Here is a 12,898-nt window from a genome sequence, read left to right on the forward strand (position 1 = left end):
ATTATGAAGTGCTGTTACAAGACATTAAAATACTGGATATTGTGTTTTGACATAGATCAAGCTAGTGAACATCAACTCCACAGACATTGTTGATGGACGGCCATCAATCGTATTGGGGTTGATGTGGACCATCATCCTCTATTTCCAGGTAACATTTGCCTCAACTTAATTTAAATAAACGCCATTAGGTTAGCCAATGCAATGTATATAATTCAAGATATTACAATTTGTTTCATGGTGTGAAAGTCGTGGTAAATTATATCATCAAATCACTATTAATTGCTCACAACTTGCACTTGAGATTGACAGCTACATGACCGCCAGTCTACTGTTAAATCAGCATGGTCCTACATGTTGTTGTCGAGAACTACCATTGGATCATGTACAAGTAAACAAAACAGATGATAGTAAACAACAAAAAGGGCTCTCCAGCTAGTTTGCCAACTTCTTTCCTCAATCTGACAACATCACTTGGTGTTTCCCTGGAAGTGATAGCAAGAGTGAGTAAAGGGGATGTGACACCACTTCTCTGGGTTTTAACATCATTGAAAATGGGATGATGTAAGTACACAAGTCAGCAAAATATATAACAAAGTTCTGGTTATTACTAGACATTTTAATGTGGAAATCTTACTTATTATGCCTTTAAATCCTGTAAGAAATAAAAAGCCTAAACCAGTTTAGTCTTGTAAAATGACTTGAATGAATTATTAGGTCTGAAATATGTTTTCCTGTTTGCAAAAAGGTAAGCAGTTTGAACCATAAATACATTTATGATGGGAAAATAAATCTTCCAAAGCATGCAAACTGGAAATAAACAGTTGCTACCTCAGGCATTTCAGATGTGCACAGATCAACAAGAACTTAATCACAATACTACAGTCTCTTAGCAACAACAGCACATGCAGATGGTGGCTATTCCCACAAACATAAGTATATTGAATAAAGGAAATGTACAACAGTGGAAAATGTTTTTTATTCACTTACTGACACATTGATGTATTTTATTTCACAGTGTTGTTTATGGATTTTTTAAGTTGTGTGCAGCAGACAGTAGGCCAGAGAAGCTGAGACGTAGATTATGTTCTCATAGCCATAAATCTTCAAGAACTGACCAGCTGGCTGAGCTGAGGTCTAATAATACATTTTGTAACAGATTTGTGCGAAGATTGTTTTATGACCACATGGATGACTCAAAGCTCTGGGTTGTTAAAAAAGTCATCAATTGACAGCTGCATGGCAGTGCTGTACTGTATGATACAGTATTTCTCTGTGAAGTATAATATTAACATTCAAAATAATATGCAGTCATCATCTGTGTGTAAACATAAATGTAAAATGCAAATGTACATGCCCTTAAACAAGTGCTCCACCACTCTGATGAATAGGTTGATGGTTGATGACAAGCAGGGGGAAGCAGGTTCCCTCTAAGTCCTACTTATCATTTAAGGGTGTCAGCTTCATCAAACACAAATGACAGTTATACTAGTGTTAGCAATTACAATGATTAATGATGCTCCACAGTCAGGCGTTGTTATCAAGAATTGTTGCAAAAAAATTCTTGAGTAAATACAGTATGTGAGGTATGCTGATTTTCTCTCCCTGTTTCCTGTTCTCTTCAGATTGAGGAACTGACCAGTAGCCTACCAGCACTTCAAACCATGTCCAGCAGCACTTCTTCACTTGACAGCTCCACCAGCAGCACTGAGACCACCAGCCCACCCGTCAAAAGAAAACCCCTCCCACCTATGCAGGGTGGAGCCAGAAAGGCCTTACTAAGATGGGTCCAGCACACAGCCACCAAGTATGTCACAACGCTTGCTAGTTAGTTGTCTCACTCCTCAAAACAAAATGTACCAAACTGGTTTTCTTCCCTCAAAACTAATGTGCCTTTTTCTGTCTGCTTTGACATTTCAATGCCATTTCTAGACGTCTGGGTATTGAGGTGAAAGACTTTGGCCCAAGTTGGCAGACGGGGTTAGCGTTCTTCGCAGTTATCAATGCCCTTCGACCAAATCTAGTTGACATGGAGCATGTATGGAGGAGGCCCAACCGAGAGAATCTGCAGGAAGCCTTCTTATTGGCTGAGACAGAGCTGGGCATTCCACAACTTCTTGACCCAGAGGGTAAATTATGTTTTCTATCGCATTTTGTAAAGAAGTAAGTCATTAAGTTGATGAAAACAACAAGATTTCTCCAGCGTCATAGGATCAAATTAACTCTACAATCGTTTGAAAACAATGTGACCTTTTGTGTTACAGACTCTAATAATATTAGCTCTCCATTACGTGGAGCTTTTTTTCCCAGAATATTAAAATGCATTTGGGGGTATCTCTCACAGCATCAGATGTGTACCTTGGTATCACTTCCAAACACCATCTGTGCCCCTTCACGCCTGCCCTTCACAATGAACCCTGACAAATCAAGCTTGACATCAGTGTAATTAAAGTCCATTAGGCCATGAGATTCAGCATGGTGGAACCTCTAAACAAAACTTTGACACAGATCTGAAATGAGGAAGGTTGTTTTCATTTAAGGTCCCTGTTTCTGACCAAATGTCAGTCAAATGTATTCTTATTAACTCCAATATTGATATTTTCCTCCATGAGACAAACTGTTTAAGAATTATGAGCTGGCGCCATCTTGACATGACTTCTGATCACGTTCACTTGGTTCCCTCTTCAGATGTCGATGTAGACAAGCCAGACGAGAAATCCATCATGACATACGTAGCCCAGTTTCTGAAACATATTCCCGACCGAAAGCAGAGCGACTCAGATGGACAGCAAGAAGAAGAGGTAACCAGCTGTCAGATTTATCTCAGTCTGGATACGCCACTCATTGTCTTCTCTCTTTCTGCATCCTGTGCATTTTGTCTTTCTCTTCACATGTCATAGTTAGTGTGTCAAACGTCAGCCGTGACTTATATTGATGGCATTTTGTCTTGATTAATTGGTGTTGAAGTGAAATGTGCACAGCTGGAGCTTTCTAATCTCTGTTTGATGCTTGTTCTAACCTATGTAAGTGGAAGGTGGTTGAGGCTTTGTTTCGTGCCCACATACTGTGAAAGTCAGAGCAATTACAGGAAATTGAATTACCTTATTTTAAATAGTTCCTAATGCTTTCTAAAATGTTCTGATGCATTAACCACCACTTGTCTGCAAATCAAAGTAGGTTAAAACAAACAGGTATTACATTTGTCATGTGATTCAGGTCTGGCAGTGTTGTGCCTATTTTGTGTCTTCCCATGTTGCACATCTTTCTCTTTGTATCTCTTCTTGTCTTTCTCTTTCTTGTGTGTTTGTGTGGTGACTTCTTTCCTGTGGTTGTTGTGATGGCCTCTGTCCTACAGCATGGTCTTGCTCCTCGCGATATAGAGGAAATGTTGGAGGTAGGTTATATAGTAACTTAAAGGTCCCAGGGGCAGGTTTTCCATCATTTTCTGCTGCTCAATGCAATTAGCAGCCATGTACATTCATAGTTTCCATATAAATGTGATTAATGCTTATTTTTCTGGCTCCTCCATTGGATTACAGTATCACTGCCTACTGTACAGTGTCTGTGTGAGATTAAACATTGTTTTCCCATGTCAGAATAAAACCCATATGGTAATACTGGCTATCTATCTTACCTGATGTGATATTCCTGCCGCAGGGTTTCTGAGCCATGATAACAAAAGGAAGTCCAGTATAATAAGACGTGATATTACCATTTATTAACGCTACCACCTAGCGCTATGGCTCCTGGTTCCATTAGCATGACAATGAAAGCCTCTGGCATTGGCAGTGTGCACTGATACAGCGTGTTTGATGGAAAGCTTGTGAATAGAGGTTTCCTGTTTTTAAGGTTAACGGTGTCAGGAGCTGTGATTTGCTGTAAAGCAGCACTAAGCCCTTTATTTTTTGTGTTGCACTGTGTTGTTGTCATACAACGCTGATTAGGTTTTTTGGTGTTTGTTTTGAGTCACACCTGCTTTGTTCTTTGTTGACAGTTCTTGCTCACATGCTAAAACATGTGGGTGAATATTCTCTATCATTGAAGGAAGGTCAATTGGCCATTGTGTTCTTACATAAAAACCAACAAAAGTGTTATTTTGTTGAATAAATAGCAACTGAAACACTAGTTGCAAAATGATTTGCAGAAGTTGTGGTGAGAACAATATAACAGATTAAAGTATGCGTCCCTTTAAAATAAGCTTAATCGGTTTTAATGTCTTAGGCTGTCATAAAGAATAAAGTTTGATATCCTTACAGGAGCTAATGTGAAGTGATAAAACTGAATAGACTGAGAGTGAACAGCTCTCGAACTGAAAAGACTATCTCACAAGCTTTTGAGCAACATAGTATTGTCGTCATGGTTACTTAAAATCCAATGAAATGTTAGTAGGGGGTCTTAGACAAAGTACCCTGTTTAAGCTGAGTGTTTTTGGCAGCTGTGGGTTTTTGACGTTCTGTCCTACAGGGAGACGCAGAGGATTAGGGGAGCACATGTTTAACAGTACGTGCCCTCTCTTTCACCCTCTTCTTCTCTCCATCCTTTCATCAATCCCTAAAACATCTGTCTGGTTAATCTTTTTTTTTTCTCTCATCTTTCTGTTTCCCCCTTTCTTTTACGCTCTCTTGTCCTCTCTTTCGTTTGTTTTACATTTCCCCTTTGCACTTTCCATGTCCATCCTTCCACCCGTTGTTCACCCCGCCGCCCCTCCACCATCCCGACCTCCTAGAGAGAGCAGCGAAAGAGCCTGAGGGAGCTCAAAATGTGGCTCGACCAGCTGGAGAGAGATGCAATACAGGCCCAGGAGACCAAGGGCAATCTCGCTCAACAGTACCAGGTTTGTATGCATGTGTGCGTCTGGGTGTGTGTGCAGTATAAACTGGGCACACTGGGCACAGACGCTCCTATTATTAGCTTAATCAGTGGCATTACACTGTGGGGATCAGACGGCAGCCGTCATATTTTCAGTCAATCTGGCTTATTCCACCCAGCCTCGGGATACTTTCCATATTCAACAGCATGTGGGATATCACCATTTTCTTTTGCACATTATTCAGAAGAGTCTGGGAATCTGAGACCACAAAGAGGGACAGCATTCAGAGGCAATTAGCCACAGATTTTATGAGGGTCTTATTAGATACCAATGGGAAGAGGATGTGACCCCTGAGAGCACTTATTCTGATGTCTTTATACTATGATTTTAATATTTTTGGAGATCCTCTCACAAGCGACAGAGAGCTTTTGAAGAGATTTCCTTTTGTCTGTCTTTCCAGTTGTTCAAGGGTCTGCAAGTCCAGTTGGAGATGAGGAGGAAGCAGGTGGAGGGAGCGTTGCACTCCACTCAGAAGGATGGGATACTGACTGTGGATCAGGCTCTGGTCAAACAGGCTTGGGAAAGGGTCTCAAATAGGGTGAGAGAAGCAGAAGGTTGTCCTTCACTTATCAATAATTTGGATTTGGATATTCACTGTATGCAGATTTTGTTCTTGCCATACCTCTGCTCACAGTGTTTCTTCTAAATTGTGTTCCTTATTCTAGCTACTGGACTGGCATCTGCAGCTGGACAGGTCCCTTCCTGCTCCTCTGAACATGGTGGGCGCGTGGCTGCACGAGGCTGAAGGAGCCCTGCGGCAAGAGGTCATCGTCCAGCAGGCACATGACATCACAGCATCCACTGTCCACAGAGCTCTGGAGCAGCACAAGGTTAGTGTGGAGACGTAGAAGGAAGAAGCACATTTAAAACCTCAAAACTGTTTTTTAGCCTACATTTAGTCAACGATAAATTCTGTATCGGGAACAGTACATCTCTAGGACAGATTATTCTAAGTTGTTTTAAAATGCTGTTATCTAAAATCTATTTATTGGTCAGTCTTTCAAAGTATTTGTTTGCTTTTCTATATTAATGGGCTATATGTATTTACACTGCGCAGGATGTGTTGAAGAGCCTAGAAAGTCATCAGCAGGTCTTTCAGAGGATCCATAAAGACAGAAGTGTTGATGGAGTCCCTGTTCCCCCGGACCAGCTCGAAGACATGGCTGAGAGGTAGTAAAAGACTCTACACAACAGTCATGTTGAGTGATTGAATGATAACAACTCACTTGATCACCTGATTTCACATTCTGCTTTTCAGAGGCGAAGCAGAATGTATGGGTCAAGCTTTAGGTCTGATATTCTTTTTGTAAACTTTGTCTTTTGTAGGTTGAACTTTGTCTCTACATCTTGTAGTGTTCATTTGGCTAGAATGGAATACTTGGAATACCATCACCACATGCAGGCCTTCCTCTCACTGGCCGAGTCCAAGCTCAAATCCTGGATCATAAAATACGGCCGACAGGAGTCTGTGGAAATGATGCTTCACAACTATGTTGTAAGTTCAGGCTTTGATTCACTTTGTACATGATATATTAAATAACTGAATCTTTAGAGTTCATATACACATCTTAAAAGTTAAAAAATGGAGACAATTTTGTTGCTCTCTTTATTTATTTGATATTACTGGAAAACACATCTCCACAGTATATGACAGCAAGTTGTATATCTATATAATGTTATTGTCATCATTGTAACATCTCATGTGCTTATATTTATCTTATTTGATTTTGTCTTCATCAGTCATTCGTGGAGAAGCAACACTTCTTTGAAAATTACGAGGCATTGTTCCAGTCTCTGAAAGAGTCTGCTGAGGCCTATGTGAATACCGACAGCTCAGGTGAGAAGTCAAAATGTATTTAGTTGATTTGTAATTGAATCTATAAAAGATACCTTGTTGGATCAAGTGTATGGCTTTGGGAGATGCTGATATCATGATGTCATGATATTGCTAAATAGTGTAGCTAAGTAAAATAAGCTTGAAGGTTTATGCTTTACCTTGAATGCAAAATAAAGGAACAACTGTACACCCTGTTGGATATTAAATATCCAGACATAATTTGTTTGGCCATTCCAGCTGATTAAATATGTGAAATCAAAGGTACTTAGTCATTTTAATGCACAAAACCACATAAAAATCCAATACTGCAGTATAACAGTCCTGCTCATTGATTTGCAGCCAGTGCCCACACTGGTCGAACACAACCAGAGATATTAAAGGGACAGATGTATCTCTGTATAAATGATATTGCAAAATCGCTAAACGTTTAAAATTTTACATCCTATCACCAAAACCTAATTGCATTCTTGTCCTATTAGATGTTGCTTTCTATCTGAAATTGAGTGGCACTAAATGTGATAGCATAGTAAAAGTATCTCACTTTATTCTCCCTTGTCAACAACTCCATAACTGCTGAGGTTTTCTCTCTCAGAATCTGAGTCTGTCTATGTCTGGTTTTACAGCTCGGCAGTAGGGGAGAGTCTGCAGGCTACAGCTAAATGAGGTTCCTCCACTCTCAGCTCTCAGTGGGGAATACGACCCCATTTGCTGGTTAGGGGCTGCTCCACTTCTGCAGGTCTCTGGGCGCAAACTGAGCTAGCTTGTTGGTTTCATTAAGTTTCAGGGTTGTGCTGCTTTAGGGTATGCAGAGCAGAGAAGTGAGGTGTGGCGAGAAATCAGGACATTGGAGGCTTGATTGGTCGACCCCACAAATGAAGCGCGCCCCCCCCCACCATCATACCCACATGAGCCTTGCTGGTAGTTAGCACTTTCTTCTCTGATTGGCTGTGTAAAACACCATTGGATGTTTTTAAAGCCCCAGTTTGAGCAAACTGAGGATAGAGAGGAGGATGAGGGGATTGATATGTAATTATGTACTATTTAAAGGTATGGGACTGTCTGATTAATGTCTACTTGAAACTGGATATTTGTATCAGGTAGAGTCATTTATCAGCTCCACACTAGCTGACGATAGTTTGTGGAACAGGACTTTTGAGACTCACAAGCAAATATACTACAACTCCCTGTAGTAAGAGTTTTTGAGGTCAGAGATTTGTCTGCAAAGGCATGTGGCTCCATCAGCCTGTGGGTGCTCTTTGTCTGGTCTGGTGTTTGTTAACATTATCTCAAATTTACCACCATGAGCAACTTGTCATACCAGAACAATGAAGGTTGTGTTGATTGAGCAAAAGTGTTTTTTGCTTATTGCTCCCGAATATGTTTAATTTGTAAAAGAAAGATTCTGTAGTTTTTATAGTCTTCCTTAACCCCCTGACAAAATCCATATAAATCGACAAGCGGTTCAAGCATTGTTTCAGTATCGAAGGGAAGTACAGTATGTTAATGATATCTCCTGTTAATTTTAGTGTGAACAGTCCAGTGAGAGAAATGGCTGAGCTCCTGAAAAGGTCCAGTGAATGGGCCTTCCCCAAATCCACCTGCTTTCTCCTCATCTCCAACTTAAATCTATGCATGCTTTCTCTAACAGTTAGGCTCTGGAAGGCATTCCCCTTTCACCTCCCATGGTAGTGTAGGTATTTATAATGCTCTCATTGCTGATTGTTGTTGTAAAAGTTGTTGAATCTCTCTTCCAGTGGATGAAGGAGAGATGGGAGTGCGCAGATTCATGCGGGAGGTTGTGACCCAGTGGAGGAGTTTGTCCATGGAAGTGCGCAGTGTGAGGAGCATGCTTGAGGAGGTGCTGTCCAACTGGGAGAGGTACAGCTCCACTGTGGCCTCCTTACAGGCCTGGCTTGAGGATGCAGAAGAAGCCCTGAGCCAGCCAGAAAACGTGAAACGGGTACGAGTTTGACTCCTCGTATCTTAGGAAACTCTTTATACTTGAAGGGTTGTTTTGTGTGTGTACAGATTAAATGTCCACTCGTACAAGCTTTCATTTGATGGAGTAATTGAATGTACGTCAGCCCAGTTTCAAGCATTTGGTCCTCTAAGTAGAATTCTATTAGCAGTCTCCACTCAAATATCAAATGATCTCCTTGATTTACAACAAGCCACTAAGGATATTCCAGTTGTGGCATTACCATGGTTACCTCAGATTCACATCCCCACCAAGGATTAGACAGCTAATTACCCCAGTTTTTTATTGTCTTCTCTTTGTTTCCTTCTTTGAAAAGAATACCTTTCTTTGTTTCTTGTTTGAGTGACTGCCTTTGTTTCTGACACCCGTCCTTTGTGTTGGTCTTTGTTTCACTTAATTTCTTTGTGCCCGCCTTTCTTTTTAATGCATCTGTCTCTCTTTTTAGGAGTTTTTCAGGAATCTCAGCCATTGGATGGATCAGCATTCAGCCATGAACGACGCAGGGAATTTTCTGATTGAAACGTGTGATGAGACAGTGTCGCTTGATCTCAAGCAGCAGCTCCTCCTTTTGAATGGAAGATGGAGAGACCTCTTCCTTAAAGTCAAACAAGTAAAAAAAACTAAAAACAACGCGCAGGAACTAAAGAAACTGTCATGTATCACAAGATGGCAATGAAATATTAGTTTTAATTTGTTTTTATTTGATGCATACTTAAGAAAGGTACATCTCTCTTAAGAAACAATCTTTTTTATGTTATCTTTCCTTTATTGCAGTATGCCCGTATAGATGAGCAAGAGAAGTGGAGAAAAGACCATCTGAAGGCTGTGTCTGCCCTCAAAGAGCTGCTGGACACAGCGGAGGCCAAGCTCAATGCTCCTGTTCAGGTGTCTTTCCTCAATGTTAGAGCCTTTCTGCAGGATGTGGAGGTGAGAATAGCTCCAGATTACAACAACCCTGATAGCTGCTCTGTGGGTATGTCTCAAATCAGAAGGTAGTGATTTGCAAGCAGGATTCAAGGCGCTGATTAAATCACTGATTCATTTACATGTATTGTAATGAGACAGGGGCCTACGCCTCAATTCTAAAGTGCAGTTCCAGTGATTTTTGCACTGGGATGCATACACAGAAAATATGCAATAGAAAATAGAAAATAATTTCATTACATTTCCCAGTTGTTTTATTCCATAGTTAATTTAGGCTCTCAAACATTTAATAAAGAGTTGCCAAAAGCTTTATGTCTGTGCTGTTTGAAGTCAGACCTGCAGACAACCATGTTACGTGGAGTTTTTTAAAAATGTAATAACGCTTTTGATGAAAGTGCATTCAATTTAGGAATTTCTAAGATGACCCTTTGCCTCCACATCTCATCTCAGAATACCAAGCTAAAGGTTGTTGCCATGGAGACGCAATACAAGTTGGCTGCACGCAGTGCTCAGCTTCTTGCCAAGGATGCCTCACAGGATGAGGCTGCCAGGGTCATGGCAACTATGGCAACGGCCAAAAGTCAGCTGAGTAAGGTAGGTATCATTGTGTCTGAGTGGTGTGAAATCCATCTCAAGGTTTTCTTTGACACACATACCCTGCGTCTTTGGTTAGACTTCTTTATAGTCTAATTGCACTTTACATTCCATCACAGTCACTGTGTGTGTCAGTGGTTAATGGCCTGTCTTATTTGTCTCCAGGTTAGAGAGCGGTGTCCCTCTTTTGTGAGAGAGTGTCATGTCCTTCTGCCACTGTTGGAGGAGATGGAGAAACACATCAGTGCTTTTTACCAAGCCCTGGAGCGGGCCAGTCGAATCACTTCTGCTGCCAGAGACCCAGAATCACAGACTCAGACCCAGCAAAAACAAAAGTGGCAGGTTAGATATGATGACAATGAACATGCTGAACTTAATTGTTTATCAGGTAGAGCAACAGATCAACACACTTTCATCTTTGTTTCCACAATTTCCTCAGGACTTGTTAAACCAGCAGCAAAGCTGTAAACGCTGTCTGTCTGTGATTGAGAGGAATCACCACACCCTGCAGAAGGCACTCTCCTCCAGTAAAGTGCTCCGAAACTTTGACCTGTCCCTTCTACAGAAGAGAGTGGCAGAAATACAGGGTTCAGCACAGGTAAGTGTTAAATATACATGTACATGAACACACACCAGAATGCCACACAAGCACTGCATTACCCGCAACGCTGATTATATTAATGAGATTACAAGAACATCAAAACACCCAGGGGGCATCAGTGCAGATTAGACTTTCTCATGTGTCTCACTATTCATTTTGCATGTTGTAAGACAAATAATGTAATTAAACTGTTACCAAAGAGACCAATTATGATCACCACGACCTACTGTCCGTCCTCGCAGGCTTTGCTGAAGGAGGTCGGGGAATGGAGGAGGCAGGAAGAGGCCAACAACTGCCTGAGGAGGAGGTTTGAGGAATCAAGACAAGAGCTGGAGAGAGTGTTGAAGAAAGCTCAGGGCTGCTTGAGAGAGACTGGGGACGCTGAAGAGTTACTGAAGAAACACAGCGTAAGATCAGTCCTAGAACCTTCTGCATAAGCACATGAAGAATACAGCTAATCCAAAGAGAAGAACACCCTCAGTGTGTGTGGTAGTTTTGCAAGTCTGCCAAATCTTCTCTTTGCTGCTAGAGAAGCAAAACAGAACTCAAATACAACCTTCACTTTATGTGTAAATAGAGAATGGCTTTATGTTTGTCAAGCGTCAACCGTTTAACTGTGCATGCCTGCTGATTTTTCATTGTTTTTATTTTTTTTCCTCCACAGGATTTTTTTGGTCAGCTGGACCAGCGGCTGTTGAGCGTGTTCTTGAAGGCGTGTGATGAGCTGACTGACATCCTCCCACAGGAGGAGCAACAGGGGTTGCAAGAAACTGTCCGCAGGCTGCACAAACACTGGAAGGTCAGGGGTCAACATGCTTTAACAGCCTCACTAATTACTGTACATCTCTTGAGGCATGTAGCCGATACTTCATTAACTTAACCAGAGAGACCTTTGCTTTAATAGAGTTTACTCTAGAGTCTGTTTCCAATTAACCTGGACTGGTTCAATTTAACTGCGACACTCTTGATGTTTACTTTACCCTGGAGGATATTTACTCTCTCACAGTTTTCTCAGATTGAGCAATATGAGACTGAAACTCATGTTTATAATGCGGTATATGTTATCGACCATGTCACCTATTTTTTGTGTCTCTTCTCTACAGGACATTCAGGCTGAGGTACCATCTCACCTGCTTCGTCTCAAAGTGGAGGTAGAGCAAATTCGAGTGGCTGTGATCATACAAGACTGCAGAGGAGAGTTGGACAGAGAAATGCAAGCCCTGTCTGGCACCTGCACCAGTGAGCGTGTGATCAAAGAGCACAGAGTGAGCCTTGGATTTTGGGTAGAAAATTGAGACAGATTAAACCAAGAGTGAGAGTAAAAGAAAGATCAGATCACTTAACGTCATATTCATCATTTCAACATTTTCTTCTCTCTTATCTCCAGACGTTTTTCAGGGAACGCAGACCTATGATTTTGTGTGAGAAGAGGATTAGGAACATGGAGGATCTGTGTCACAAATTGCCAGACAACGACCCGGCTTACCGAACGCTAGACTCCACCAGAAAGGTTGTAGAAGAGGTTGCAGAGCAAATCAAGAGCACCCACCTTAAGCTGGAGCAGCACCCTGACAAATGGAAAGAGTGGAACGACAGGTAAAAATAAGTCAGAAACTCAAAGACAGCATCACACAGTGTCACCAACATCTTAGTCTGACACTGTCATCACTTTAAGGAGGTTCAAAGTAGTTGTTCTGTTTTTCTAGGTTCTGTGAGCTGTCTGATTGGCTCTCATCTCAGAAGAGGCAGGTGAGGCTCTTGAGAGAGACAGCAAGAAGTTCCAGCCATCAGGAGCAAGTAGATGCTGCTGTTCAGGTGAGATAACACATCATATTTGCTGCTGTAGGTGCAGAGATTAATGTATGACTCAAATCTGCTCTACCTCAGTAAACCAACATTCAATATTTTTTTTTCTTCCGCCATTTTCAGGCACTGCAGGAAGCCATAGATGCCCAAGAGGAGAGCCTGTTGTGGCTTAAGAGCCGTCTTGCTGGGCTGTCGGAGGTTAGCTCTGAACTGGAGGTGCAGAGGCAGAGAGCAGCCTTGGCCAAACTCTCAACTGACCTGAGGGCACTCTTTTCTTCACTCTGTCAGGTA

The 12,898-nt window shown here is 41.5% G+C and overlaps 1 protein-coding gene across 6 annotated transcripts in view; it reads left to right on the plus strand.

The window, feature by feature from the left end:
• Window positions 1–12,898, plus strand: part of syne1a (spectrin repeat containing, nuclear envelope 1a) — a 130,121-nt gene that overhangs the window by 25,461 nt on the left and 91,762 nt on the right. For 5 of the 6 annotated variants that reach the window (XM_030404807.1, XM_030404806.1, XM_030404809.1 and 2 more), the window contains exons 6-28: window positions 56–148; window positions 1,623–1,804; window positions 1,930–2,126; window positions 2,686–2,798; window positions 3,353–3,391; window positions 4,724–4,831; window positions 5,268–5,405; window positions 5,533–5,697; window positions 5,925–6,037; window positions 6,194–6,362; window positions 6,608–6,704; window positions 8,459–8,664; window positions 9,128–9,292; window positions 9,457–9,609; window positions 10,057–10,200; window positions 10,366–10,542; window positions 10,640–10,798; window positions 11,044–11,208; window positions 11,466–11,600; window positions 11,905–12,066; window positions 12,189–12,397; window positions 12,508–12,616; window positions 12,731–12,895. In XM_030404807.1, coding sequence (XP_030260667.1) covers window positions 56–148; window positions 1,623–1,804; window positions 1,930–2,126; window positions 2,686–2,798; window positions 3,353–3,391; window positions 4,724–4,831; window positions 5,268–5,405; window positions 5,533–5,697; window positions 5,925–6,037; window positions 6,194–6,362; window positions 6,608–6,704; window positions 8,459–8,664; window positions 9,128–9,292; window positions 9,457–9,609; window positions 10,057–10,200; window positions 10,366–10,542; window positions 10,640–10,798; window positions 11,044–11,208; window positions 11,466–11,600; window positions 11,905–12,066; window positions 12,189–12,397; window positions 12,508–12,616; window positions 12,731–12,895 — 3,363 coding nt within the window. The remainder of the gene's footprint in view (window positions 1–55; window positions 149–1,622; window positions 1,805–1,929; window positions 2,127–2,685; window positions 2,799–3,352; window positions 3,392–4,723; window positions 4,832–5,267; window positions 5,406–5,532; window positions 5,698–5,924; window positions 6,038–6,193; window positions 6,363–6,607; window positions 6,705–8,458; window positions 8,665–9,127; window positions 9,293–9,456; window positions 9,610–10,056; window positions 10,201–10,365; window positions 10,543–10,639; window positions 10,799–11,043; window positions 11,209–11,465; window positions 11,601–11,904; window positions 12,067–12,188; window positions 12,398–12,507; window positions 12,617–12,730; window positions 12,896–12,898) is intronic. The other variant, XM_030404804.1, reaches the window with a different exon arrangement.

This window comes from Sparus aurata, chromosome 22 (assembly GCF_900880675.1).
Source record: "Sparus aurata chromosome 22, fSpaAur1.1, whole genome shotgun sequence".
Taxonomy (NCBI): Eukaryota; Metazoa; Chordata; class Actinopteri; order Spariformes; family Sparidae; genus Sparus; species Sparus aurata.